This window comes from Giraffa tippelskirchi, chromosome 4 (genome assembly GCF_054371585.1).
Source record: "Giraffa tippelskirchi isolate mGirTip1 chromosome 4, T2T-mGirTip1v1.2.pri, whole genome shotgun sequence".
Taxonomy (NCBI): Eukaryota; Metazoa; Chordata; class Mammalia; order Artiodactyla; family Giraffidae; genus Giraffa; species Giraffa tippelskirchi.
The window spans coordinates 193,709,027-193,732,967 of record NC_137278.1 but is presented as its reverse complement, the minus strand read 5'-3'; the positions used below and the strand labels follow the sequence as shown (position 1 = coordinate 193,732,967).

Genomic DNA, 23,941 nt, shown 5'->3' with positions numbered 1-23,941 from the left:
TGTTCAAAATTGCCTCACATTCAGGTCACGGTTGCTGCATTAGAGCAAATACTGAGACGCGTTGGTTAGGGCCATCCCGGTGAGAATTTCTCAACACTTCTGGACTGTCAGGTCAGAGCAGCAAAACTTTCAGCAGTTCTAGGAAGGAAAATTTGCACTTGCTGATTTTCCATAATTTACAAATATTCTGAGGGAAAGTGATAACATTTGCTTCAAGTGGAGATGAACGGTAGGGAAACTGGTACAAAGACAATTCCACTGCCCTTGTGCAAAAAGGGATAAATCAACCAGTGCTGATGGCACGGAGAGAATTTTATATGTATATAAAGTATATACATATAAAGCCCTCTTTAATCACCTGACTTCCCAGGTGGCTCAGCAGTAAAGAATCCATCTACAGTGTAGCAGATGCTGGAGACGTGAGTTCAATCTCTGGGTCGGGAAGATCTCCTGGAGGAGGAAGTGGCAACCCACTCCGTTATTCTTGCCTAGAGAATTCCAGGGCAGAGGAGTGTGGCGGGTTACAGTCCATGGAGTCGCAAAGGGTTAGAAACGAATGAGCAACTGAGCACACATACGTATGTAAAACATGCACAATATATACACACATGTACATATGTCTACCTATCTGTATCTATCTTCTACTTATCTGTCCATCCATCTGTCTATCTACATCTTTTGTGTGTATATGCATGAGTGCATTCAGTTATCTTATTTGTGACTTGACATTTACTTTGTTGGACTGAACCAGTCTTTGATGGATTTTTACCACCGAGTTAGAGAACTAAATGAGAGAGAGAGAAAGAGCAAGAGAAGAAGAAGGAGAAGAGGGGAGAAGTCCCTCTGATTCTACCGTTTTTATTTTGCCTTCTATGCTTGGGTTAATAAGGCAAGAATGAGAAGCACAGCGTGAGAGCAGGAAAGTTCCAACCACTCTGTACTAAAGAAAATGAATGAAAACTAACAAAACATATAGACAGAGAGAGAGAGAGGCTTAATCTGAAATGTATCTCATGTGTGCTCCAGAGAAAGACTACCCGGGTTTCAACCATGTGACCTAGCTTTACTATACCCTACTTTTCTCATTGGTAAAATAAGCGTATTTATTTATCTTTATTGTTAAGTCACATTCAGGGAAAAAATAAGCTAATATATGCCATGTGCTTTATGTCTGACACGAGGTAAATAATAAACATTTTTCATTATTCAAAAAGGAAAATGCTGTGCAAAAGTTTTTTTGTACTAAGTAAATTTTCCTTTGGTTTGTCCATATATTCCATTTTCCAATTAGCTTTTTGGATGACTTTGATGTTCGAACAATAAAAAAAAAAACTTTCCTCTCACCTTATTTGTGATAGTCAAATGGTCTGCATTATGAGGTTCAGTGAGAATTTCCTGTATTGCAGTTCCAGAAGCATTTTAGAAGATAGTGATTTTACTGCTTCTTGTTCATACTACGCCTCCTTGTCTCATCAGCAGAAGATACAAGCACATTTTGATTAACAGTTTTTCTCTTTTAAAATTTCTTCACAGCTTTTGGGTTTTTTGTAGCCTCCAGCGTGGCTCCATGGACTACCCTCACTGTCCTTGAACAATCATCCACAGTGCCTTATCTGCGTCGACATTAGACAACATCTCACATGGCAGGTATGTGCAGCCCAAGTCATAAAGTGAAAAAATAAAAATAACCAAAAATATATGTCATGGGTACGGCTAATTTGGGGCAACATGTTAAGAAAAAATGTGTATAGATTTAGGTTTCTCATATATCAGCACTTTTTAATTTCATTTTTCTGACTCTTCATTCTGTCACTTAGAGATGATTTTGTGAAGTTTTCTCAACAGATTTAAAGAGTGGATTTTGACCAGGATAGCTCTAAATTCTGATTGAGATATAAATTTACAAGGAAAATTATCCTAGGTTTTCTTACCTCCCATTAGGGAGTCATGTGCTCCACTTTGTGATACTTATGTTGTTATTACCAAAATAAGTTTGTTATCAATAGATCAGGGTTTTCCTGGTGGCTCAGACAGTAAAGAGTCTGCCTACAATGAGGGAGACCCATGTTCAATCCCAGGGTTTGGACGATCCCCTGGAGAAGGGAATGGCACCCACTCCAGTATTCTTACCTGGATAATTCCATGGACTGAGGAAACTAGTGAGCCACAGTCCATGGGGTCGCAAAGAGTTGAGTCAATAAAATGGAACTTAGTGCCTGTTTATCTCTTTTTACTACAGATCTCTAAGCTTCTTTTCAAATTAAAAAATAAATGGTAAATACATTGTACTGAGACAGAAGTGATAAAGAAGAGAATGTACTAATAATCTCAATGAAGAACAAAGGACATCATATTGAAATGTTGGTATTGGGTAGAGTTCTCAATGGACTGTCTTCATTTGCCAATATTTTACTGGCAAAATGACTGGTTTATCAAACCAAAGCCCTTTTTGGATTCTCTCACTGGTTTCTGCCTTTAACAACTCCTGTATTTGATCTTTAAATCATTACCCTCTCTTTCTTTATAGCTTTTCAGACCACTGCATGGAGGTGGATCTCTGGGGTCTTAGCAGTAATATGCCTTTTGTTGATGGCTGCTTTGGGAGTTCTGTTAAACAATTGTAAGTTTTTCTAGTCAAGCCTATATAAAAAGATCATAATTGTGATGAAACTATCTTGCAATAAAAGTTTGATTTTTCTAATGTGAAGTATTTTGTTATTTCATGAAACAGTGTCTGATAAAGTAAATTTCTAATCATTTCTTACAGCACTTCCTAAACCAAATATTCAGCCTGGACCCTCCACAGATCTTCAGGAAGGTAGGGTTCCTACTTTGGAAATCTTTCTTGTTGATAAAGAATAAAATAAGTAGTTTCATGTTTTTCTCACGCGGAACTTGATGGAATATGATAGTGATAAAAATTTGCCTGCTAGTTGTAGGATAGTCTTCTTTCATTGTTGACATAAGAATTTATTAAATTTCATCAAATACATATTATTTGTATATTTAAATAATAAGGAAAATATTACCCTGAAAAAAAATTTCCAATGTAAGTGTTCATGTTTAAGTAGCAAATAAAAAATACAGTATATTTTAATATTTTCATTATATATATTATATATATATATACACACACACATTATATTTACATTAAAGTAAATATTATGGCCAATCCTAATTATCTGATTGTGTTTGTTTATAACCCATACATATTTATCTCTCTACTTTTACTTCTGTTTCTTCTATAACTCAGAAAGCAGCATGGAGATTTTTGCAGTTCTAAACCCTTCTTAACACTTAACCTGTGAAAGTCAGCTCGAAGACCTAGTTGTTTTGCTTTTTTTCTCAAACACTCTCCAAGTTGTTTTACTATCTTCTTTGTTCATATAACCCTTCATTCATATCTTTTTTTTTCTGAGCATTTTCCTGGCTTTATTGAGATACATTTGACAAATGATATTGTGTAAGTTTAATGTCTGCAATGTGTTGATTTGATATACTTATTATTACAATATTATTACCACTGTAGCACTAACTAATACCTCCATCACGTCACACAACTGTCATTTCTGTTTGTGGGAAAAACATTTAAGAACTACTCCTGTAGCAACTCACAAGTATTTATACTACAATACCATTAGCTCTAGTTATAATGGTGCACAGTAGATTCCCAGAATGAATTCATCTTCTAACTGAAAGCTTATATTTAAAAAAAAAAATGTTTTTGGCCTTGCCTCACAGCTTTTGGGATTTTAGTCCCTCTACCACAGATTGGACCCAGGTACTCAGCAGTGAAAGCATTGAGTTTTATCCACTGGACCACCAGGAAATCCCATGTTCCTTTTGACCCACATCTCCCTATTTTCCCCATATCTCAGCCCTTGTTAACCACCATTCTACCCTACACCCTCAAAATTATTTATTTGACAAAGATTTGAGCGTCTACCATGTCACAGAACTTTTGTCACTGAGGATGGTCAATACTGAAGACACGATCACTAATATATTGGGTGGTCAGTCTTCTAGCTAATCATTTTATTTATCATCATTTTGAAAATAAAATATTCAGAAGTTTTCTGTCAGAAAATATGCTATAATTATTTCTTCCTTTCAATACTTCTTTCATCTAGTTTACTTTTAAGTACATAGAAGAAATCAACTTTGGGTCACTGCCTTAAAAAGCATTCTTCTAATCTCCCCACATCCTACAATCTGGTATAGTGTATTTGAACACAGTGAATTTCTTGTGTATACTTACCCAGATTAGCATTAAATATAGTTCATAAAGACTAAAATGTATGCAATTCTCTCTCTCTCTCTAGAATATAATCTCCATGAAGAAAAAGAGTCATGTCTGGGTTGTTCAGGTAAATATCTGCTGATGTGTAGTGTAGGCAGTAAATTCTCAAAAATATTTGTAGACACAATTAATAAATAACAAATGCTTTTTGAATGAGAAAGTAGCACTGAAAAGAAACTGGATCTCCAATGTCATCAAGACGTGTTTTATTTTTTCTCTTAGGATCTGGTTGCTATTCTTGCCAAGAAAAGTGGATTGGCTACCAATGCAACTGTTATTTCGTTTCGAATGAATTAAAAACATGGAAAGAGAGTAGGGATTTTTGTGTTTCTCATAATTCCAGTCTACTTCAGATACAAACCAGAAATGAACTGGCAAGTATTTAATTCTCATTTTCTACATTTTCTTTGACTTAGGAAAATCTGTTATTTAAGTAAGCTGAATACTTTGATTTAAGTCTTTAATCAGATAACAAGTGGATGATTATATTTGAACTAATATCCTATACGTTGATATCATCACAAAATCAACCCAAAATTTATCAAAGATTTACACGATAGGAGTGTTGACAGATAAAGTACAGATAAAGTTTTATAGAGAATTCAAGTAGAAATAAAAATAACCTATTTTAGCTAAAAATAACCTATTTTAGCTCTTTAATTGAATTTTTAATTTATTTTGTAATTATATAGCTTTTGTTATCACTCTTGGGTGTAGTGTGAAATGTATATGTAGACTATTATAAAACAATTAGCCCTTTAGTAAAAGTTCTCTAGCTCCCTGTAGAACCTGTGGTAAGATTTATCCCTCAAAGTGCTGTTGATTTGGGATCAGAGTCGACTGATGGTCCCCTCTGAAGGAAGTTTGCCACGAAAACTCTAATACCCATTATGACATTTTTCACTCCTTCAAGAAGTGAGACTTTGTGGTATTTTTTCCTCCAGAAATGGACTTGATGAATGAGAAACAAGAGGCAAGTGACTGACTACCTCCTAAATTAGAAGTTAAAAGTGATTTTAGTTTGTGTGAGTTTGGTGCAAAAGTAATTGCGGTTTTGCCTGGTTGAATATTGCTGTAGGATAGTGGAAAACATTCTTAAATAAATGTGATTATGTTATATACCATTTAATATGCATTTCTCACTTTATTTTTTTTTTTTTGCTAATGACATCACTTGCTGTTTATTTTATAATTATTTTAAGCTATAGAAACTATGTTAGACAAAAAGCAAATTTAAGCAATTTTTAAATTGAAGTTGAAAATGGGTTATAAAGCAGTGGAGATAACTTGCAACATCCACAATGCATTTGGCCCAGGAACTGCTAACAAAAGTACAGTGCAGTGGTGGTTCAAGAAGGTTTGCAAAGCAGACAAGCGCCTTGAAGGTGAGGAGTGCAGTGGCCGACCATCGGAAGTTGACAGCGACCAATTGAGCGGATCATCAAAGCTGATCCTCTTACAACTACACAAGAAGTTGCCCAAGAACTCAGCGTTAACCATTCTGTGATCATTTGGCATTTGAAGCAAATTAGAAACGTGTAAAAGCTCTAAAAGCGGGTGCCTCATGAATTGACAGCAAATTGAAAAAATCATTATTTTGAAGTGTCGTCTTCTCTTACTCTATTCAACAGCAAACTATTTCTCAAGTGGATTGTGATGTGTGGCGAAAAGTGGATTTTATACAACTAACGATGACCAGCTCAGTGGTTGGACCAAGAAGAAGCTCCAAAGCATTTCCGAAACTCAAACTTGGACCAAAAAAATATCATGGTCACTGTTTGGTGGTTTGCTGCCGGTCTGATCCACTACAGCTTTCTGAATCCCAGTGAAACCATTACATCTGAGAAGTCTGCTCAGCAAATCAATAAGATGCACCAAAAACTGCAATGCCTGCAGCTGGCATAGGTCTACAGACAGGACCCAATTCTTCTCCATGAAAATGCCTGGCTGCAGGTTGCAAAACAAACACTTCAAAAGTTGAACGAAGAGGTTACAAATTTTGCTTCATCTGCCATATTCACCTGATTTCTTGCCAATCAACTACCACTTCTTCAAGCATCTCCAAAGGTTTTTGCAGCGGAAATGCTTCCACAACTAACAGGAGGCAGAAAATGCTTTCCAAGAATTCGTCAAATCCCAAAGCATGGATTTTTATGCTACAGGAGTAAACAAACTTATTTATCGATGGCAAAAATGTGTTGATTGTCATGGTTCCTATTTTGATTAACAAAGATGTGTTTGAGCTTAGTTATAATGATTTAACGTTTATGGTCTGAAACCACAATTACTTTTTTGTACCAATCTGATAGAATTGAAAAACTGAATCTGATAGTGGACACTGACCTTCTTAAAAGTACATGTTTCCTAGAGTAGATTTGAAATAGGTTAATATGTTGGTCTCTGTTTCCAAGCAGGATTTTATGAAGTTCAGTTCCAATTTTTACTGGATTGGACTTTCTTACAGTGAAGAACATCATGCCTGGTTGTGGGAGGACAATTCTACTCTCTCCCAAGATCTGTAAGTTTCTGGCATCAAAACCTTTTCTGTTCTTTTTGAGTTTATCTTTGGATTTGATCATTCTTTTTCACATATACTAATAATTTCTTCTTCATTACAGAGTTCCTTTATTTCACACTGTAAATCCAAAGAATTGCATAATATATAGGCCAAGCAGAATTGCTGTGGATGTAGACTGTGAACGTACATTTAATTACATCTGTAAGCAACAGTTTGTTTAGATGTTTCTTGGGGCAGAAGTATTCTGCAATGAAGATTTAGACTTACTTAGAATGGCAACATATTATTACTATCTCTGGGATCTGTAAAATGTTTCAAATTGTGTCTTATCAATCATATAATTTTCATATATTTGAAAACATATGCTTAAATTTTTTACCAATACATAATTGATATATAAATTATATTGGTTTTAGGTATACAACATAGCAATAACGAGACAGTAAGTCTAATTAACATTCACCATTGTTATAGTTACAGTTTTTTTAGCTATAATTTTTAAATTTTGAAATGTGTTTTAAAATTGATGAAGCTTGTGTATCTACGCTGAAGTTATAGATTCAAGATAAATAACTTCATGAACATTTAATGTATATGGTCAATAGTGAATTTCATAATTTATGCATCTATTCTTAGGAGCTCTCTTTGCTGAAATTCAAATAAAACCTAATTCCTATCAAATAATATATATCAAAATCATAGACCCTTGTATGGCGTACTAGGTTGAAAATTCCCATCTTGTTCTCTTTTTTCTGGAAGCAAAAAATAGCTTTAATGGTCTTTTAAAATTCTTTCTGGATTTCTATGCATGTATATCTTCTAATTTAGACCTGCAGGTGCCATATAATACTTTCTTCATGTGCATCACGGGGTTCAGAGGGTTTCACATTTGTGTGTCTTCTCTTGATGCTACAAAGTTCCGCATAGGAATTGCAAGTCTTTGCCCAAGTATATAGTTTCACAGATTACTTTCATATTTTGGAAAAGGAAAGGTAATCTAAGCCCTGATCGCATAAATATGCAGTTTTATTTATTTTACTCCATAGATCTTTCTTGCCTCATGAATATCTATCAGTAAAAAACAAAAACAAAAACAAAAAAGCCATTCTTACATGTGCTTTGAAGAATTTAATCTCTCATCAATCCCAAAAATCTTTTCCTAAAAGTTATGTAATAAATACTGAACAATTACACTTTTGAGGGGTACAGGGAGCAGTTTGTTTTATTGAGGCGTTTTCGAATAGGTCAAAGAAGGATTGAGAACATAGTGAGTTCTGATGCCTGTGACCTGAATGGGATTTTCCTAACCTCAGAGATATCAAAACCCAAGTCTCCCCCTTTTTTATAACTGTTGCATATAATGACCCAGTTTCAAACTCTGGGTTGGGAAGACCCCTTGCAAAAGGGAATGGCTACCCGCTCCAGTACTCTTGCCTGGAGAATTCCATGGACAGAGGAGCTTGACAGACTACAGTCCAGGGGAGGTCACAAAGAGTCAGACAGGACTGAGCAACTAACACTTTCACTTTTATACATCTTAAGAAATTAGTTTTGACATCTCTATTTGCTTTGTGATTTTATACTTTAATTAAATGGTAGTAATTAAGAACACAATGTTGATTTTAAAAATACTGAGTCAAGATGAGGAAGGAACCTCTTATGTTTTACTTCTCAAAATATAATAGTATTAAAAGTTGAATTCATCACATTTTTGTATGAAGGTTGACTTAGGAAAAATGCACTTGTTATATTATGAAAAATATAAGATAGACAATAGCATCTTTCAAATGCTTAACATGGACTAAGCAAACATGCACTGTACTTTATAGACACTTGAAATATTTTGCCTTTGCTGCCCGTGTGATTTTCATAACAATAATATAGTTTTAATTGAATATAAGGGGAACATTATAAACAAAGGTACTAAAACGCACACACACACACACACACACACACACCATCTTTTTTATCACTTCCAAAATGTAGGTAAAAGGAAATTTTAAAAGTCAAAACTATTGTATTTGTAACAAACAGCTTATTTAGCTGTTTTCTTAGAAAAAAATCAAATCTCATCTGACTAAATATGGAACCTCTTTTATTTTAATAAATCATGCTCATTTCTCTATCTCTAGAAGCCTAAATGTAACTATGTCTATTTTATCTCTTTTAATAAATATTCATTAATTGTGTCAAACTCTTTGTGATTCCATGACTGTAGCCCACCAACCAGGCTGCTCTGTCCATGGGATTCCCTATGCAATAATACTGGAGTGGTAGCCATTTCTTTCTCCAGGGGATCTTCCTGACCCACGGATCAAACCTGGGTCTCTTGCACTGCACGCGGATTCTTTACCATGTGAGCCATCAGGGAAGCTTCAATATGTACTACACAAAAACATTTGAAACTACTTTTATTGTTGTGGATAAAATGCATGTGTTTCTACTCAAAATAAAAAGATTAAGAGAATTATTATTAAATTTCCCAATTTTATTGTATTTTGTTAAACTTAATTTGAGTCTCCTGCTTTGAAGCCTTGGTTCATGTAATTGTCTCCCAATTTTTCTCAAAATAAAAATAATTTGTGTTCTAGTCTCTTAAATTCAGCACTTTTTGTTTTTCTTGGGTGTTTTTGTTCATCCTTCTCAATACAGGAGTCATTCACAACATTTCTTCCCCTGTTTATTCCATTAAACTCTTTCCCTAAGTATCAAACATCATATACTGTAAAACTCACTTTTGTGATAAATGTTACACATATATCTTTAGGAATCTGCATTGATATACTTCAGTTCAGTTCAGTCACTCAGTTGTGTGTGACTCTTTGCGACCTCATGAACCGCAGCACACCAGGCCTCCCTGTCCATCACCAACTCCCAGAGTTTACCCAAACTCATGTCCATTGAGTCGGTGATGCCATCCAACTATCTCATCCTCTGTCGTCCACTTCTCTTCCTGCCCTCAATCTTTCCCAGCATCAGGGTCTTTTCCAATGAGTCAGCTCTTTGCATCAGGTGGCCAAAGTACTAGAGTTTCAGCTTCAACATCAGTCCTTCCAATGAACACCCAGGACTGATTTCCTTTAGGATATACTGGTTGGGTCCCCTTGCCGTCCAAGGGATTCTCAAGAATATTCTCCAACACCACAGTTCAAAAGCATCAATGCTTTGGTGCTCAGCTTTCTTTATAATCCAACTCTCACATCCATACATGACTATGGGAAAAACAGCCTTGACTAGATGGACCTTTGTTGACAAAGTAATGTCTCTGCTTTTTAGTATGCTGTCTAGGTTGGTCATAACTTTCCTTCCAAGGAGTAAGCATCTTTTAATTTTATGGCTGCAGTCACCAAGTGCAGTGATTTTGGAGCCAAAAAAATTGAAATCAGCCACTGTTTCCCCATCTATTTGCCATGAAGTGATGGGACTGGATGCCATGACCTTAATTTTCTGAATGTTGAGCTTTAAGCCAACTTTTTCACTCTCCTCTTTCACTTTCATCAAGAGGCTCTTTAGTTCTTCTTCACTTTCTGCCATAAGGGTGGTGTCATCTGCATATCTGTGGTTATTGATATTTCTCCGGGCAATCTTGATTCCAGCTTGCGCTTCTTCCCGCCCAGCATTTGTCATGATGTACCCTGCATATAAGTTAAATAAGCAGGGTGACAATATACAGCCTAGATGTACTCCTTTTCCTATTTGGAACCAGCCTGTTGTTCCATGTCCAGTTCTAACTGTTGCTTCCTGACCTGCATACAGGTTTCTCAAGAGACAGGTCAGGTGATCTGGGATTCCCAACTCTTTCAGAATTTTCCAGTTTATGGTGATCCACACAGTCAAAGGCTTTGGCATAGTCAATAAAGCAGAAATAGATGTTTCTCTGGAACTCTCTTGCTTTTTCACTGATCCAGCAGATGTTGGCAGTTTGATCTCTGGTTCCTCTGCCTTTTCTAAAACCAGCTTGAACATCTGGAAGCTCGCAGTTCATGTATTGCTGAAGCCTGGCTTGGAGTATTTTGAGCATTACTTTACTAGTGTGTGAGTTGAGTGCAATTGTGCCGTAGTTTGAGCATTCTTTGGCATTGCCTTTCTTTGGGATTGGGATGAAAACTGACCTTTTCCAGTCCTGTGGCCACTGCTGAGTTTTTCAAGTTTGCTGACATATTGAATGCAGCACTTTCACAGCGTCATCTTTTAGGATTTGAAATAGTTCAACTGGAATCCATCACCTCCACTAGCTTTGTTTGTAGTGATTCTTCCCAAGGCCCACATTCCAGGATGTCTGGCTCTAGGTGTGTCATCACACCATCGTCATTATCCGGGTCGTGAAGATCTTTTTTGTACCATTTTTCTGCCTGTTCCCGCCACCTCTTCCTAATATCTTCTGCTTCTGTTAGGTCCATACCATTTCTGTCCCTTATTGGGCCCATATTTGCATGAAATATTCCCCTGATATCTCTCATTTTCTTGAAGAGATCTCTAGTCTTTCCCATTCTATTGATATTCTTAGGTTGTATCTAATTGTATATTTCAACCACTGATAACACAATTGAGAGTATATGGTTTACTTTCACCATTTCACCATACATTATGGCAATGTAAAGAAACCTTTTCATTTATTTCTTGTTAGTCAATGTGACTATCACACCAAAGCCATTTTTAGTCCTGAATAAAGTGAGAATCAGAAGAAATAAACCTAAGTCATACGATGATAGATGCAGGCTTCCCTGGTGGCTCATACAGTAAAGAATCTTCCTGCAATGAGGGAGACCTTGGTTCGATCCCTGGGTTGGGAAGGTACCCTGGAGGAGGACACGACATTGCATTCCAGAATTGTTGCCTGGAGAATCCCCGTGGAAGGAGGAGCCTGGCTGGCTACAGTCCATGGGGTCGCAAAGAGTCAGACATGACTGAGCAACTAAGCACACATCATAGATATATATTAGTAAGTGCCGTCTTTCAAAACATTGGAAACCTGAAGTTATGAATCTTTTCTTGGAGACTTAAACTTTTTGCTTTTGTGTGTTATTTTGCAGAAGCAAAGCATGGACATGTTTTAAAATTCCATAGTACAGAAGAGCTTATTAGGAAAATCAGTAATTCTTTTCCCTATTTGTCATTACTCTGGTCCTGCACCAAGGGCAAACTAATTATTGTTCTGTTTTATCTACTTTTGTTAGCTTTCTGTATTAAAGTAGGGAGAGGTATTTTTTACATTTCTAGCCCAGGATGAATCTTGGAATCTAGCAAAATCAAGGTTTGAAATATTTTTCTAACTGACCATCTGGAGAGTTCCATTCTGTTTTATTATTGTTGTTGTTTTTGTTGAGGGCTTATGAGGCTTATTGGATGTTACAAGAAATAAGGGTATTAAATAGGATGGATCCTACTTCTTTCAAAGGGAAATTATCTCCAGATAATAATAAGATGAATAGTTAGAATATGACGTAGGAGGAGGTAATGCACAATACCCTTCCATGCAGAGAGTGAGTCATCTTCAGGAGTTTCCCCAATTTCTATAAGGATTCAAGAAATTGATGAAAAGTGCTGACTCAAGTGGCAAATGAGTATCACCACCAGTGCATCCTCTCTACTCACAGCACACTCTTTCCCACAAGCAGTACTCAGTCTTGCCCCTCCGACCTCTTTTTATCTTCCTCCAATCCCCATTGCGTCCTTAGCTCATTCTCCTTTCCCTCTGGTCAGGAGAAAGTGGAGTCGTGGGATTATTCTCTTATTATAAGAGAAAATATCTTTGGACCATGAGGTTGAATGACTGGTTGTGACATTACTTTATTAAAATGCAAGGTGTCCAGAGTTGCAAAAGTAAATATACAATTCTTTTTGGTCACTGGAGGCACAGGGACTGGGAGTCATATTATGTGTTTGACTGTTTCCAACTGTGGCTTTTCTGAACTCCATACCACCTTTTTCCTGGCTCAGATGCTCAACGAGCACCTGCCTGTGGGAAGGTGGCCCTTCCCTTTCCTACAGTTTGGTAAGTGTCTGGTAGTCCTGGTGCTATTCTGCTTCTTTTGTTGAGTCTGCCTAAGATCTGACCAAGATAATTCATCTTTCATAGAACTGCACTGAAGGCAACGTCTCAAGGTGTGAAATTTGAGATAAGAAGAAAAAGAGAATAATAATCCATCTCTACCTAGTTTACCCAGAAGCTCAAAGAATGTTGCTGTGCCCACACATATTTTAGATTCATATTCATTTTTTGTATGCTAGTATGTGCATACATACAAACACACACATACCATCTCTTTTTAATCATCCTCTAGAGTGTAGGGGAAAGGAAATTTTTTAAAAATGGAACTATTGTATTTGTAAGAAACAGCTTATTTAACTGTTTTCTTAGCAAGAATTCAAATCTCATCTGATTAAAAACGGAACCTCTTATATTTTAATAAATCATGGACATTTCTCTGCCTCTAGAAGACAGTGAAATGTATTCATATCTGTTTTATCTTCTTGTAATAAAGATTATATAAATACATTTGTAATCACTTATATTGTTGTTGATAAAAATTTGTCTCTACTTAATAAAGATTAATAAAAATTATTTTTTAAGTGTCCCAATCCTATTGTGTTTTGTGAATCTTAATTTGAGCCTCCTGTTTTGAAGACATGGTTCACACAGTGCTTGCCTCTCAATTTTTCTCAAAATAAAATTAATTTATCTTCTGGTCACTTCAATTCAGCACTTTTGACATTTTTTGGTGTTTTTATGTTTATCCTTTTTCAATAAAGGAGTCCTTCACTTCTTTTCTTCCCTGATCAATCCAGTAAAAACTTTCCCAAAGTATCATGTCATACACCGTAAAATACACTTTTATAATAATGTTACACACATATATTTAGAAACCTGGATCACTATTCTTATTTTGCTCTAAGTGTATATTTCAAGCACTGATAACACAATTGGGGAGTATGTGATTTGATGTCACTGTTTCACCATACAATGTGCCAATGCAAAGATTTTATTAGTTCAGAATCCTTCTTTTTTTCTTTTCCTAGGGAATTCTTCCTCTCCCTTAAAAAGAAAATAATTTGCAACTTGATGCTGGCAATTTTCTTTCCACTCACGGAATGTACCCATTTTCCAAGTGGTGAGATCAAAAAAATTTGTCATTTGGGACCCTTAAAATATATACTACTACTATATTCTGGAACACCGATAGGCAAGGAAGAGACCTCCTTCTTCATAATTAAGTGGACATTCATTAATTTTCTCCAACTCTTGGTTCAGGTTTGATCGGTCTGTTAGTTACTGGAGTCAACATGGGCACTGATCAAGGGCATGAGCAACCTACAGGGGAGAAAAGTTGTAGCTCCTACAGTGAACGCTTGGGGAGAGGAGATTCTGCTGAGAGACCTGCATTTCCTGGAAGGAGAAACAAATACATAAGTGAAGCTGACATTTCAGTGGAGGAGCTTCAGTCTGGGTTCTCTCTGCATCAGAACCCACCTGATAGAGGTTGGAGTGCAAAGCATATTTGGAATGTGTGTGGATAAAGAGGGAGTGTTAATACAGGAAAGAGAATGTAGAACGCAATAAAGGTCACTCTCTTAATCCAGACACTAGAGGGGGAGACTGGAGGCTAACACTGTTGAGTGAATCTGGTAAGTGGGGAAAAATACAATGTTCAAAATTGCCTCACATTCAGGTCACGGTTGCTGCATTAGAGCAAATACTGAGACGCGTTGGTTAGGGCCATCCCGGTGAGAATTTCTCAACACTTCTGGACTGTCAGGTGAGAGCAGCAAAACTTTCAGCAGTTCAAGGAGGGAAAATTTGCACTTGCTGATTTTCCATAATTTACAAATATTCTGAGGGAAAGTGATAACATTTGCTTCAAGTGGAGATGAACGGTAGGGTAACTGGTACAAAAACAATTCCACTGCCCTTGTGCAAAAAGGGATCAATCAACCAGTGCTGATAGCACAGAGAGAATTTTATATGTATATAAAGTATATACATATAAAGCCCTCTTTAATCACCTGACTTCCCAGGTGGCTCAGCAGTAAAGAATCCATCCACAGTGTAGCAGATGCTGGAGACATGAGTTCAGTCTCTGGGGCAGGAAGATCTCCTGGAGGAGGAAGTGGCAACCCACTCCATTGTTCTTGCCTAGAGAATTCCAGGGCAGAGGAGTCTGGCGGACTACAGTCCATGGAGTCGCAAAGGGTTAGAAACGAATGAGCAACTGAGCACACATACGTATGTAAAACGCACACAATATATACACACATGTACATATGTCTACCTATCTGTATCTATCTTCTACTTATCTGTCCATCTATCTGTCTGTCTATCTACATCTTTTGTGTGTATATGCATGAGTGCATTCAGTTGTCTTATTTGTGACTTGACATTTACTTTGTTGGACTGAACCAGTCTTTGATGGATTTTTACCACCGAGTTAGAGAACTAAATGAGAGAGAGAGAAAGAGCAAGAGAAGAAGAAGGAGAAGAGGGGAGAAGTCCCTCTGATTCTACCGTTTTTATTTTGCCTTCAATGCTTGGGTTAATAAGGCAAGAATGAGAAGCACAGCGTGAGAGCAGGAAAGTTCCAACCACTCTGTACTAAAGAAAAAGAATGAAAATTAACAAAACATATAGACAGAGAGAGAGAGAGGCTTAATCTGAAATGTATCTCATGTGTGCTCCAGAGAAAGACTTTGTAACCTTGGTTTTCTATACCCTACTTTTCTCATTGGTAAAATAAGCGTGTTTATTTATCTTTATTGTTAAGTCACATTCAGGGAAAAAATAAGCTAATATATGCCATGTGCTTTCTCTCTGACACGAGGTAAATAATAAACATTTTTCGTTATTAAAAAAGGAAAATTCTGTGCAAAAGTTTTTTTGTACTAAGTAAATTTTCCTTTGGTTTGTCCATATATTCCATTTTCCAATTAGCTTTTTAGATGACTTTGATGTTCGAACAATAAAAAAAAAACTTTCCTGTCACCTTATTTGTGATAGTCAAATGGTCTGCATTATGAGGTTCAGTGAGAATTTCCTGTATTGCGGTTCCAGAAGCATTTTAGAAGATAGTGATTTTACTGCTTCTTGTTCATACTACACCGCCTTGTCTCATCAGCAGAAGATGCAAGCACATTTTGATTCACAGTTTTTCTCTTTTAAACTTTCTTCACAACTTTTGGGTTTTTTGTAGCCTCCAGCGTGGCTCCATGGACTAACCTCACTGTCCTTCAACAAGCATCCACAGTGCCTTATCTGCGTCGACATTAGACAACATCTCACATGGCAGGTATGTGCAGCCCAAGTCATAAAGTGAAAAAATAAAAATAACCAAAAATATATGTCATGGGTACGGCTAATTTGGGGCAACATGTTAAGAAAAAATGTGTACAGATTTAGGTTTCTCATATATCAGCACTTTTTAATTTCATTTTTCTGACTCTTCATTCTGTCACTTAGAGATGATTTTGTGAAGTTTTCTCAACAGATTTAAAGAGTGGATTTTGACCAGGATAGCTCTAAATTCTGATTGAGATATAAATTTACCAGGAAAATTATCCTAGGTTTTCTTACCTCCCATTAGGGAGTCATGTGCTCCACTTTGTGATGCTTATGTTGTTATTACCAAAATAAGTTTTTTTCAATAGATCAGGGTTTTCCTGGTGGCTCAGACTGTAAAGAGTCTGCCTACATTGAGGGAGACCCATGTTCAATCCCGGGGGTTTGGACGATCCCCTGGAGAAGGGAATGGCACCCACTCCAGTATTCTTACCTGGATAATTCCATGGACTGAGGAAACTAGTGAGCCACAGTCCATGGGGTCGCAAAGAGTTGAGTCCATAAAATGGAACTTAGTGCCTGTTTATCTCTTTTTACTACAGATCTCTAAGCTTCTTTTCAAATTAAAAAATAAATGGTAAATACATTGTACTGAGACAGAACTGATAAAGAAGTGAAGGTACTGATAATCTCAATGAAGAACAAAGTACATCATATTGAAATGTTCGTGTTAGGTAGAGTTCTCAATGGACTGTCTTCATTTTCAAACATTTTACTGGCAAAATGACTGGGTTATCAAACCAAAGCCCTTTTTGGATTCTCTCACTGGTTTCTGCCTTTAAGAACTCCTGTATTTGATCTTTAAATCATTACCCTCTCTTTCTTTATAGCTTTTCAGACCACTGCATGGAGGTGGATCTCTGGGGTCTTAGCAGTAATATGCCTTTTGTTGATGGCTGCTTTGGGAGTTCTGTTAAACAATTGTAAGTTTTTCTATTCAAGCCTATACAAAAAGATCATAATTGTGATGAAATTATCTTGCAATAAAAGTTTGATTTTTCTAATGTGAAGTATTTTGTTATTTCATGAAACAGTGTCTGATAAAGTAAATTTCTAATCATTTCTTACAGCACTTACTAAACCAAATATTCATCCTGGACCCTCCATAGATCTTCAGGAAGGTAGGGTTCCTACTTTGGATATCTTTCTTGTTGATAAAGAATAAAATAAGTAGTTTCATGTTTTTCTCACGCGGAACTTGATGAAATATGATAGTGATAAAAATTTGCCTGCTAGTTGTAGGATAGTCTTCTTTCATTGTTGACATAAGAATTTATCAAATTTCATCAAATACATATTATTTGTGTATTTAAACAATAAGGAAAATATTACCCTGAAAAAAATATTTCCAATGTAAGTGTTCATGTTTAAGTAGCAAATAAAAAATACATTATATTTTTATATTTACATTATATACATTATATATATATATATACACACACACATTATATTTACTTTAAAGTAAATATTATGGCCAATCCTAATTACCTGATTGTGTTTGTTTATAACCCATACATATTTATCTCTTTACTTTTACTTCTCTTTCTTCTATAACTCAGAAAGCAGCATGGAGATTTTTGCAGTTCTAAACCCTTCTTAACACTTAACCTGTGAAAGGCAGCTCGAAGACCTAGTTGTTTTGTTTTTTTTCTCAAACACTCTCCAAGTTGTTTTACTATCTTCTTTGTTCATATAACCCTTCATTCATATCTTTTTTTTCTGAGCATTTTCCTGGCTTTATTGAGATACATTTGACAAATGATATTGTGTAAGTTTAATGTCTGCAATGTGTTGATTTGATATACTTATTATTACAATATTATTACCACTGTAGCACTAAGTAATACCTCCATCATGTCACACAACTGTCATTTCTGCTTGTGGGAAAAACATTTAAGAACTACTCCTATGGCAACTCACAAGTATATATACTACAACACTGTTAGCTCTAGTTATAATGGTGCACCATAGATTCCTAGAATGAATTCATCTTCTAACTGAAAGCTTATATTTAAAAAAAAAAATGTGTTTGGCCTTGCCTCCCAGCTTTTGGGATTTTAGTCCCTCTATCACAGATTGGACCCAGGTACTCAGCAGTGAAAGCATTGAGTTTTAACCACTGGACCACCAGGAAATCCCATGTACCTTTTGACCAACATCTCCCTATTTTCCCCATATCTCAGCCCTTGTTAACCACCATTCTACCCTACACCCTCAAAATTATTTATTTGACAAAGATTTGAGCGTCTACCATGTGACAGAACTTTTGTCACTCAGGATGGTCAATACTGAAGACACGATCACTAATATATTGGGTGGTCAGTCTTCTAGCTAATCGTTTTATTTATCATCATTTTGAAAATGAAATATTCAGAAGTTTTCTCTCACAAAATATGCTATAATTATTTCTTCCTTTTAATACTTCTTTCATCTAGTTTACTTTTAAATACATAGAAGAAATCAACTTTGGGTCACTGCCTTAAAAAGCATTCTTCTAATCACCCCACATCCTACAATCTGCTATACTGTATTTGAACACAGTGAATTTCTTGGGTATACTTACCCAGATTAGCATTAAATATAGTTCATAAAGACTAAAATGTATGCAATTCTCTCTCTCTCTCTAGAATATAATCTCCATGAAGAAAAAGAGTCATGTCTGGGTTGTTCAGGTAAATATCTGCTGATGTGTAGTGTATGCAGTAAATTCTCAAAGAATATTTGTAGACACAATTAATAAATAACAAATTCTTTTTGAATGAAAAAGTAGCACTGAAAAGAAACTGGATCTCCAATGTCATCAAGTCATGTTTTATTTTCTCTCTTAGAATGTGGCTGCTATTCTTGCCAAGAAAAGTGGATTGGCTACCAATGCAACTGTTATTTCATTTCGAATGAATTAAAAACATGGAAAGACAGTAGGGATTTTTGTGTTTCTCATAATTCCAGTCTACTTCAGATACAAACCAGAAATGAACTGGCAAGTATTTAATTCTGATTTTCTACATTTTCTTTGACTTAAGGATATATGTTATCTAAGTAAGCTGAATACTTTGATTTAAGTCTTTAATCAGATAACAAGTGGATGATTATGTTTGAACTAATATCCTATACTTTGTTATCATCACAAAATCAACCCAAAATTTCTCAAAGATTTACGTGATAGGAGTGTTGACAGATAAAGTACAGATAAAGTTTTATAGAGAATTCAAAGTAGAAATAAAAATAACCTATTTTAGCTAAAAATAACCTATTTTAGCTCTTTAATTGAATTTCTAATTTATTTTGTAATTATACAGCTTTTGTTAACACTCTTGGGTGTAATGTGAAATGTATATGTAGAATATTATAAAACAATTAGCTCTTTAGTAAAAGTTCTCTAGCTCCCTGTAGAACCTGTGGTAAGATTTAGCCCTCAATGTGCTGTTGATTTGGGATCAGAGTCGACTGATGGTCCCCTGTGAAGGAAGTGTTCCATGAAAACTCTAATACCCATTATGACATTTTTCATTCCTTCAAGAAGTGAGACTTTGTGGTATTTTTTCCTCCGGAAATTGACTTGTTCAATGAGAAACAAGAGGCAAGTGACTGACTACCTCCTAAATTAGAAGTTAAAAGTGATTTTAGTTTGTGTTAGTTTGGTGCGAAAGTAATTGCGGTTTTGCCTTGTTGAAAATTGCTGTAGGATATTGGAAAACATTCTTAAATAAAAGTGATTATGTTATATACCATTTAATATGCATTTCTCACTGTATTTTTTTTTTGCTAATGACATCAGTTGCTGTTTATTTTATATTTATTTTAGGCTATAGAAACTATGTTAGACAAAAAGCAAATTTAAGCAATTTTTAAATTGAAGTTCAAAATGGGTTATAAAGCAGTGGAGACAACTTGCAACATCCACAATGCATTTGGACCAGGAACTGCTAACAAAAGTACAGTGCAGTGGTGGTTCAAGAAGATTTGCAAAGGAGACAAGCGCCTTGAAATTGAGGAGTGCAGTGGCCGACCATCGGAAGTTGACAACGACAAATTGAGCGGATCATCAAAGCTGATCCTCTTACAACTACACAAGAAGTTGCCCAAGAACTCAGCGTTAACCATTCTGTGATCATTTGGCATTTGAAGCAAATTAGAAACGTGTAAAAGTTCTAAAAGTGGGTGCCTCATGAACTGACAGCAAATTGAAAAAATCATTTTGAAGTGTCATCTTCTCTTACTCTATTCAACAGCAAACCATTTCTCAAATGGATTGTGATGTGTGACAAAAAGTGGATTTTATACAACTAGCGATGACCAGCTCAGTGCTTGGACCAAGAAGAAGCTCCAAAGCATTTCCCAAAGCCAAACTTGGACCCAAAAAATGTCATGGTCACTGTTTGGTGGTTTGCTGCCGGTCTGATCCACTACAGCTTTCTGAATCCCAGTGAAACCATTACATCTGAGAAGTCTGCTCAGCAAATCAATAAGATGCACCAAAAACTACAATGCCTGCAGCTCTCATAGGTCTACAGACAGGACCCAATTCTTCTCCATGAAAATGCCTGGCTGCAGGTTGCAAAACAAACACTTCAAAAGTTGAACAAAGTGGGTTACAAAGTTTTGCCTCATCTGCCATATTCACCTGATTTCGTGGCAATCAACTACCTCTTCTTCAAGCATCTCCACAAGTTTTTGCAGGGGAAATGTTTCCACAACTAACTGGAGGCAGAAAATGCTTTCCAAGAGTTCATCAAATCCCAAAGCATGGATTTTTACGCTACAGGAATAAACAAACTTATTTATCGATGGCAAAAATGTGTTGATTGTCATGGTTCCTATTTTGATTAACAAAGATGTGTTTGAGCTTAGTTATAATGATTTAGCATTTATGGTCTGAAACCACAATTACTTTTTCGTACCAATCTGATAGAATTGAAAAACTGAATCTGATACTGGACACTGACCTTCTTAAAAGTACATGTTTCCTAGAGTAGATTTGAAATACTTTAATATGTTGGTCTCTGTTTCCAAGCAGGATTTTATGAAGTTCAGTTCCAGGTTTTACTGGATTGGACTTTCTTACAGTGAAGAACATCATGCCTGGTTGAGGGAGGACAATTCTATTCTCTCCCAAGATCTGTAAGTTTCTGGCATCAAAACTTTTTCTGTCCTTTTTGAGTTCATCCTTGGTTTTGATCATTCTTTTTCACATATACTAATAATTTCTTCTTCATTACAGAGTTCCTTTATTTCACACTGTAAATCCAAAGAACTGCATAATATATATGCCAAGCATAAGTGCTGTGGATGAAGACTGTGAACGTACATTTAATTACATCTGTAAGCAACAGTTTGTTTAGATGTTTCTTGGGGCAGAAGTATTCTGCAATGAAGATTTAGACTTACTTAGAATGGCAACACATTACTACTATCTATTTGTAAAATGTTTCAAATTGTGTCTTATCAATCATAATTTTCATATATTTGAAAACATATGCTTAAATTTTTTATCAATACATAATTGATATATAAATTATATTGGTTTTAGGTATACAACATAGCAATAACTAGACAGTAAGTCTAATTAACATTCACCATTGTTATAGTTGCAGTTTTTTGTAGTTATAATTTTTAAATTTTGAAATGTGTTTTAAAATTGATGAAGCTTATGTACCTGCACTGAAGTTATGGAGTCAAGATAAATAATTTCATGAACATTGAATGTATATGGTCAATAGTGAATTTCATAATTTATGCATCTATTCTTAGAAGCTCTCTTTGCTGAAATTCAAATAAAATCTAATTCCTACCAAATAATATATATCAAAATCATAGCCCCTTGTATGGCATACTAGGTTGAAAATTCCCATCCTGTTCTCTTTTTTTCTGGAAGCAAAAATAGCTTTAATGCTCCTTTAAATTCTTTCTAGATGTCTATGCATCTATACCTTCTAATTTAGACCTGTAGGTGCCATATAATACTTTCTTCCTGTGCATCACAGGGTTCAGAGGGTTTCACATTTGCGTGTCTTCTCTTGATGCTACAAAGTTCCCCAAAGAATTGCAAGTCTGCCCAAGTATGTAGTCTCACAGATTATTTTCATATTTTGGAAAAGGAAAGGTAATCTAAGCCCTGATCGCATAAATATAGAGTTTTATTTTTTTTTATTCCATAGATCTTTCTTGCCTCATGCTTATATATCAGTAAAACAAACAAAAAAGTCATTCTCACATGTGCTTTGAAGATTTTAATCTCTCATCAATCCCCAAAATCTTTTCCTAAAAGTTATGTATGTAATAAATACTGAACAATTACACTTTTGAGAGGTACAGGCAGCAGTTTGTTTTATTGAGGGTTTTCGAGTAGGTCAAAGAAGGATTGAGAACATAGTGAGTTCTGATGCCTGTGACCTGAATGGGATTTTCCTAACCTCACAGATATCAAAACCCAAGTCTCCCCCTTTTTTATAACTGTTGCATATAATTGACCCAGTTTACAACCCCGGGTTGGGAAGACCCCTTGGAAAAGGAAATGGCTACGTGCACCATTTCTCTTGCCTGGAAAATTCCATGCACAGAGGAGTCTGACGAACTACAGTCCATGGGAGGTCACAAAGAGTCAGACACGACTGAGCAACTGACACTTTCACTTTTATACATCTTAAGAAATTTGTTTTGACACCTCTATTTGCTTTGTGATTTTATACTTTAATTAAATGGTAATAATTAAGAACCCAAAGTTGATTTTAAAAATACTGAGTCAAGATGAGGAAGGAACCTCTTATGTTTTATTTCTCAAAATATAATAGTACGACAAGTTGAATTCTTCACATTTTTGTATGAAGGTTGACTTAGGAAAAATGCACTTGTTATATTATGAAAAATACAAGATAGACAATAGCATCTTTCAAATGCTTAACATGGACTAAGCAAACATGCACTGCACTTTATAGATACTTGAAATGTTTTGCCTTTGCTGCCCATGTGATTTTCATAACAATAATATAGTTTTAATTGAATATAAGGGGAACATTATAAACAAAGTTACACAAACACACACACACACCATCTTTTTTATCACTTCCAGAATGTAGAGAAAAGGAAATTTTAAAAAGTCAAAACTATTGAATTTGTAACAAACAGCTTATTTAGCTGTTTTCTTAGAAAAAAATCAAATCTCATCTGACTAAATATGGAAACTCTTTTATTTTAATAAATCATGCTCATTTCTCTATCTCTAGAAGACTAAATGTAACTATGTCTATTTTATCTCTTTTAATAAATATTCATTAATTGTGTCAAACTCTTTGTGATTCCATGACTGTAGCCCACCAACCAGGCTGCTCTGGCCATGGGATTTCCTATGCAAGAATACTGGAGTGGTAGCCATTTCTTTCTCCAGGGGATCTTCCTGATCCAGGGATCAAACCTGGGTCTCTTGCAATGTACGCAGATTCTTTGCCATCTGAGCCATTAGGGAAGCTTCAATATATACTACACAAAAACATTTGAAACTACTTTTATTGTTGTTGATAAAATGTATGTGTTTCTACTCAAAATAAAAAGATTAAGAAAATTATTTTTAAATTTCCCAATTTTATTGTATGTTGTTAAACTTAATTTGAGTCTCCTGCTTTGAAGCCTTGGTTCATGTAATTGTCTCCCAATTTTTCTCGAAATAAAAATAATTTATGTTCCAGTCTCTTAAATTCAGCACTTTTTGTTTTTCTTGGGTGTTTTTGTTCATCTTTCTCAATACAGGAGTCATTCACATCCTTTCTTCCCCTGTTTATTCCATTAAACTCTTTTC

General features: G+C 35.6%; 2 protein-coding genes across 6 annotated transcripts; both read left to right on the top strand.

Annotated features, from left to right (window-relative positions):
* Nucleotides 1-1,451: 1,451 nt before the first annotated feature.
* Nucleotides 1,452-9,418, top strand: LOC145545288 (natural killer cells antigen CD94-like). Its single transcript, XM_081589383.1, has 7 exons — nucleotides 1,452-1,647; nucleotides 2,528-2,620; nucleotides 2,768-2,818; nucleotides 4,323-4,367; nucleotides 4,523-4,674; nucleotides 6,715-6,818; nucleotides 6,919-9,418. The coding sequence occupies exons 1-7, from the start codon at nucleotides 1,641-1,643 to the stop codon at nucleotides 7,037-7,039; spliced, it is 573 nt and encodes a 190-aa protein (XP_081445509.1). The 5' UTR covers nucleotides 1,452-1,640; the 3' UTR covers nucleotides 7,040-9,418.
* Nucleotides 9,419-14,070: 4,652 nt separating this feature from the next.
* LOC145545289 (natural killer cells antigen CD94-like) lies at nucleotides 14,071-23,710 on the top strand. Of its 5 annotated transcripts, none has more exons than XM_081589387.1 (9): nucleotides 14,071-14,298; nucleotides 14,489-14,575; nucleotides 16,004-16,099; nucleotides 16,980-17,072; nucleotides 17,220-17,270; nucleotides 18,777-18,821; nucleotides 18,978-19,129; nucleotides 21,167-21,270; nucleotides 21,371-23,710. In XM_081589387.1, exons 3-9 carry the CDS (start codon nucleotides 16,093-16,095, stop codon nucleotides 21,489-21,491), a joined length of 573 nt encoding a protein of 190 aa, XP_081445513.1. In that variant the 5' UTR covers nucleotides 14,071-14,298; nucleotides 14,489-14,575; nucleotides 16,004-16,092; the 3' UTR covers nucleotides 21,492-23,710. The 5 variants fall into 5 exon arrangements, with proteins under 5 accessions (XP_081445513.1, XP_081445514.1, XP_081445515.1 ...); XM_081589388.1 differs by lacking the exons at nucleotides 14,071-14,298; nucleotides 14,489-14,575 and adding exons at nucleotides 14,398-14,444; nucleotides 16,692-16,768; XM_081589389.1 differs by lacking the exon at nucleotides 14,071-14,298 and adding an exon at nucleotides 16,692-16,768 and having other exon boundaries at nucleotides 14,398-14,575.
* Nucleotides 23,711-23,941: the final 231 nt, after the last annotated feature.

Excerpts from the sequence above, each read along its gene's own strand:
- LOC145545288 (XM_081589383.1), top strand. Across the intron at positions 2,621-2,767 it reads GGGAGTTCTGTTAAACAATT|CACTTCCTAAACCAAATATT; the intron begins GTAAGTTTTTCT and ends CATTTCTTACAG. Across the intron at positions 4,368-4,522 it reads GTCATGTCTGGGTTGTTCAG|GATCTGGTTGCTATTCTTGC; the intron begins GTAAATATCTGC and ends TTTTTCTCTTAG.
- LOC145545289 (XM_081589387.1), top strand. Across the intron at positions 19,130-21,166 it reads TACAAACCAGAAATGAACTG|GATTTTATGAAGTTCAGTTC; the intron begins GCAAGTATTTAA and ends GTTTCCAAGCAG. Across the intron at positions 21,271-21,370 it reads TCTATTCTCTCCCAAGATCT|AGTTCCTTTATTTCACACTG; the intron begins GTAAGTTTCTGG and ends TCTTCATTACAG.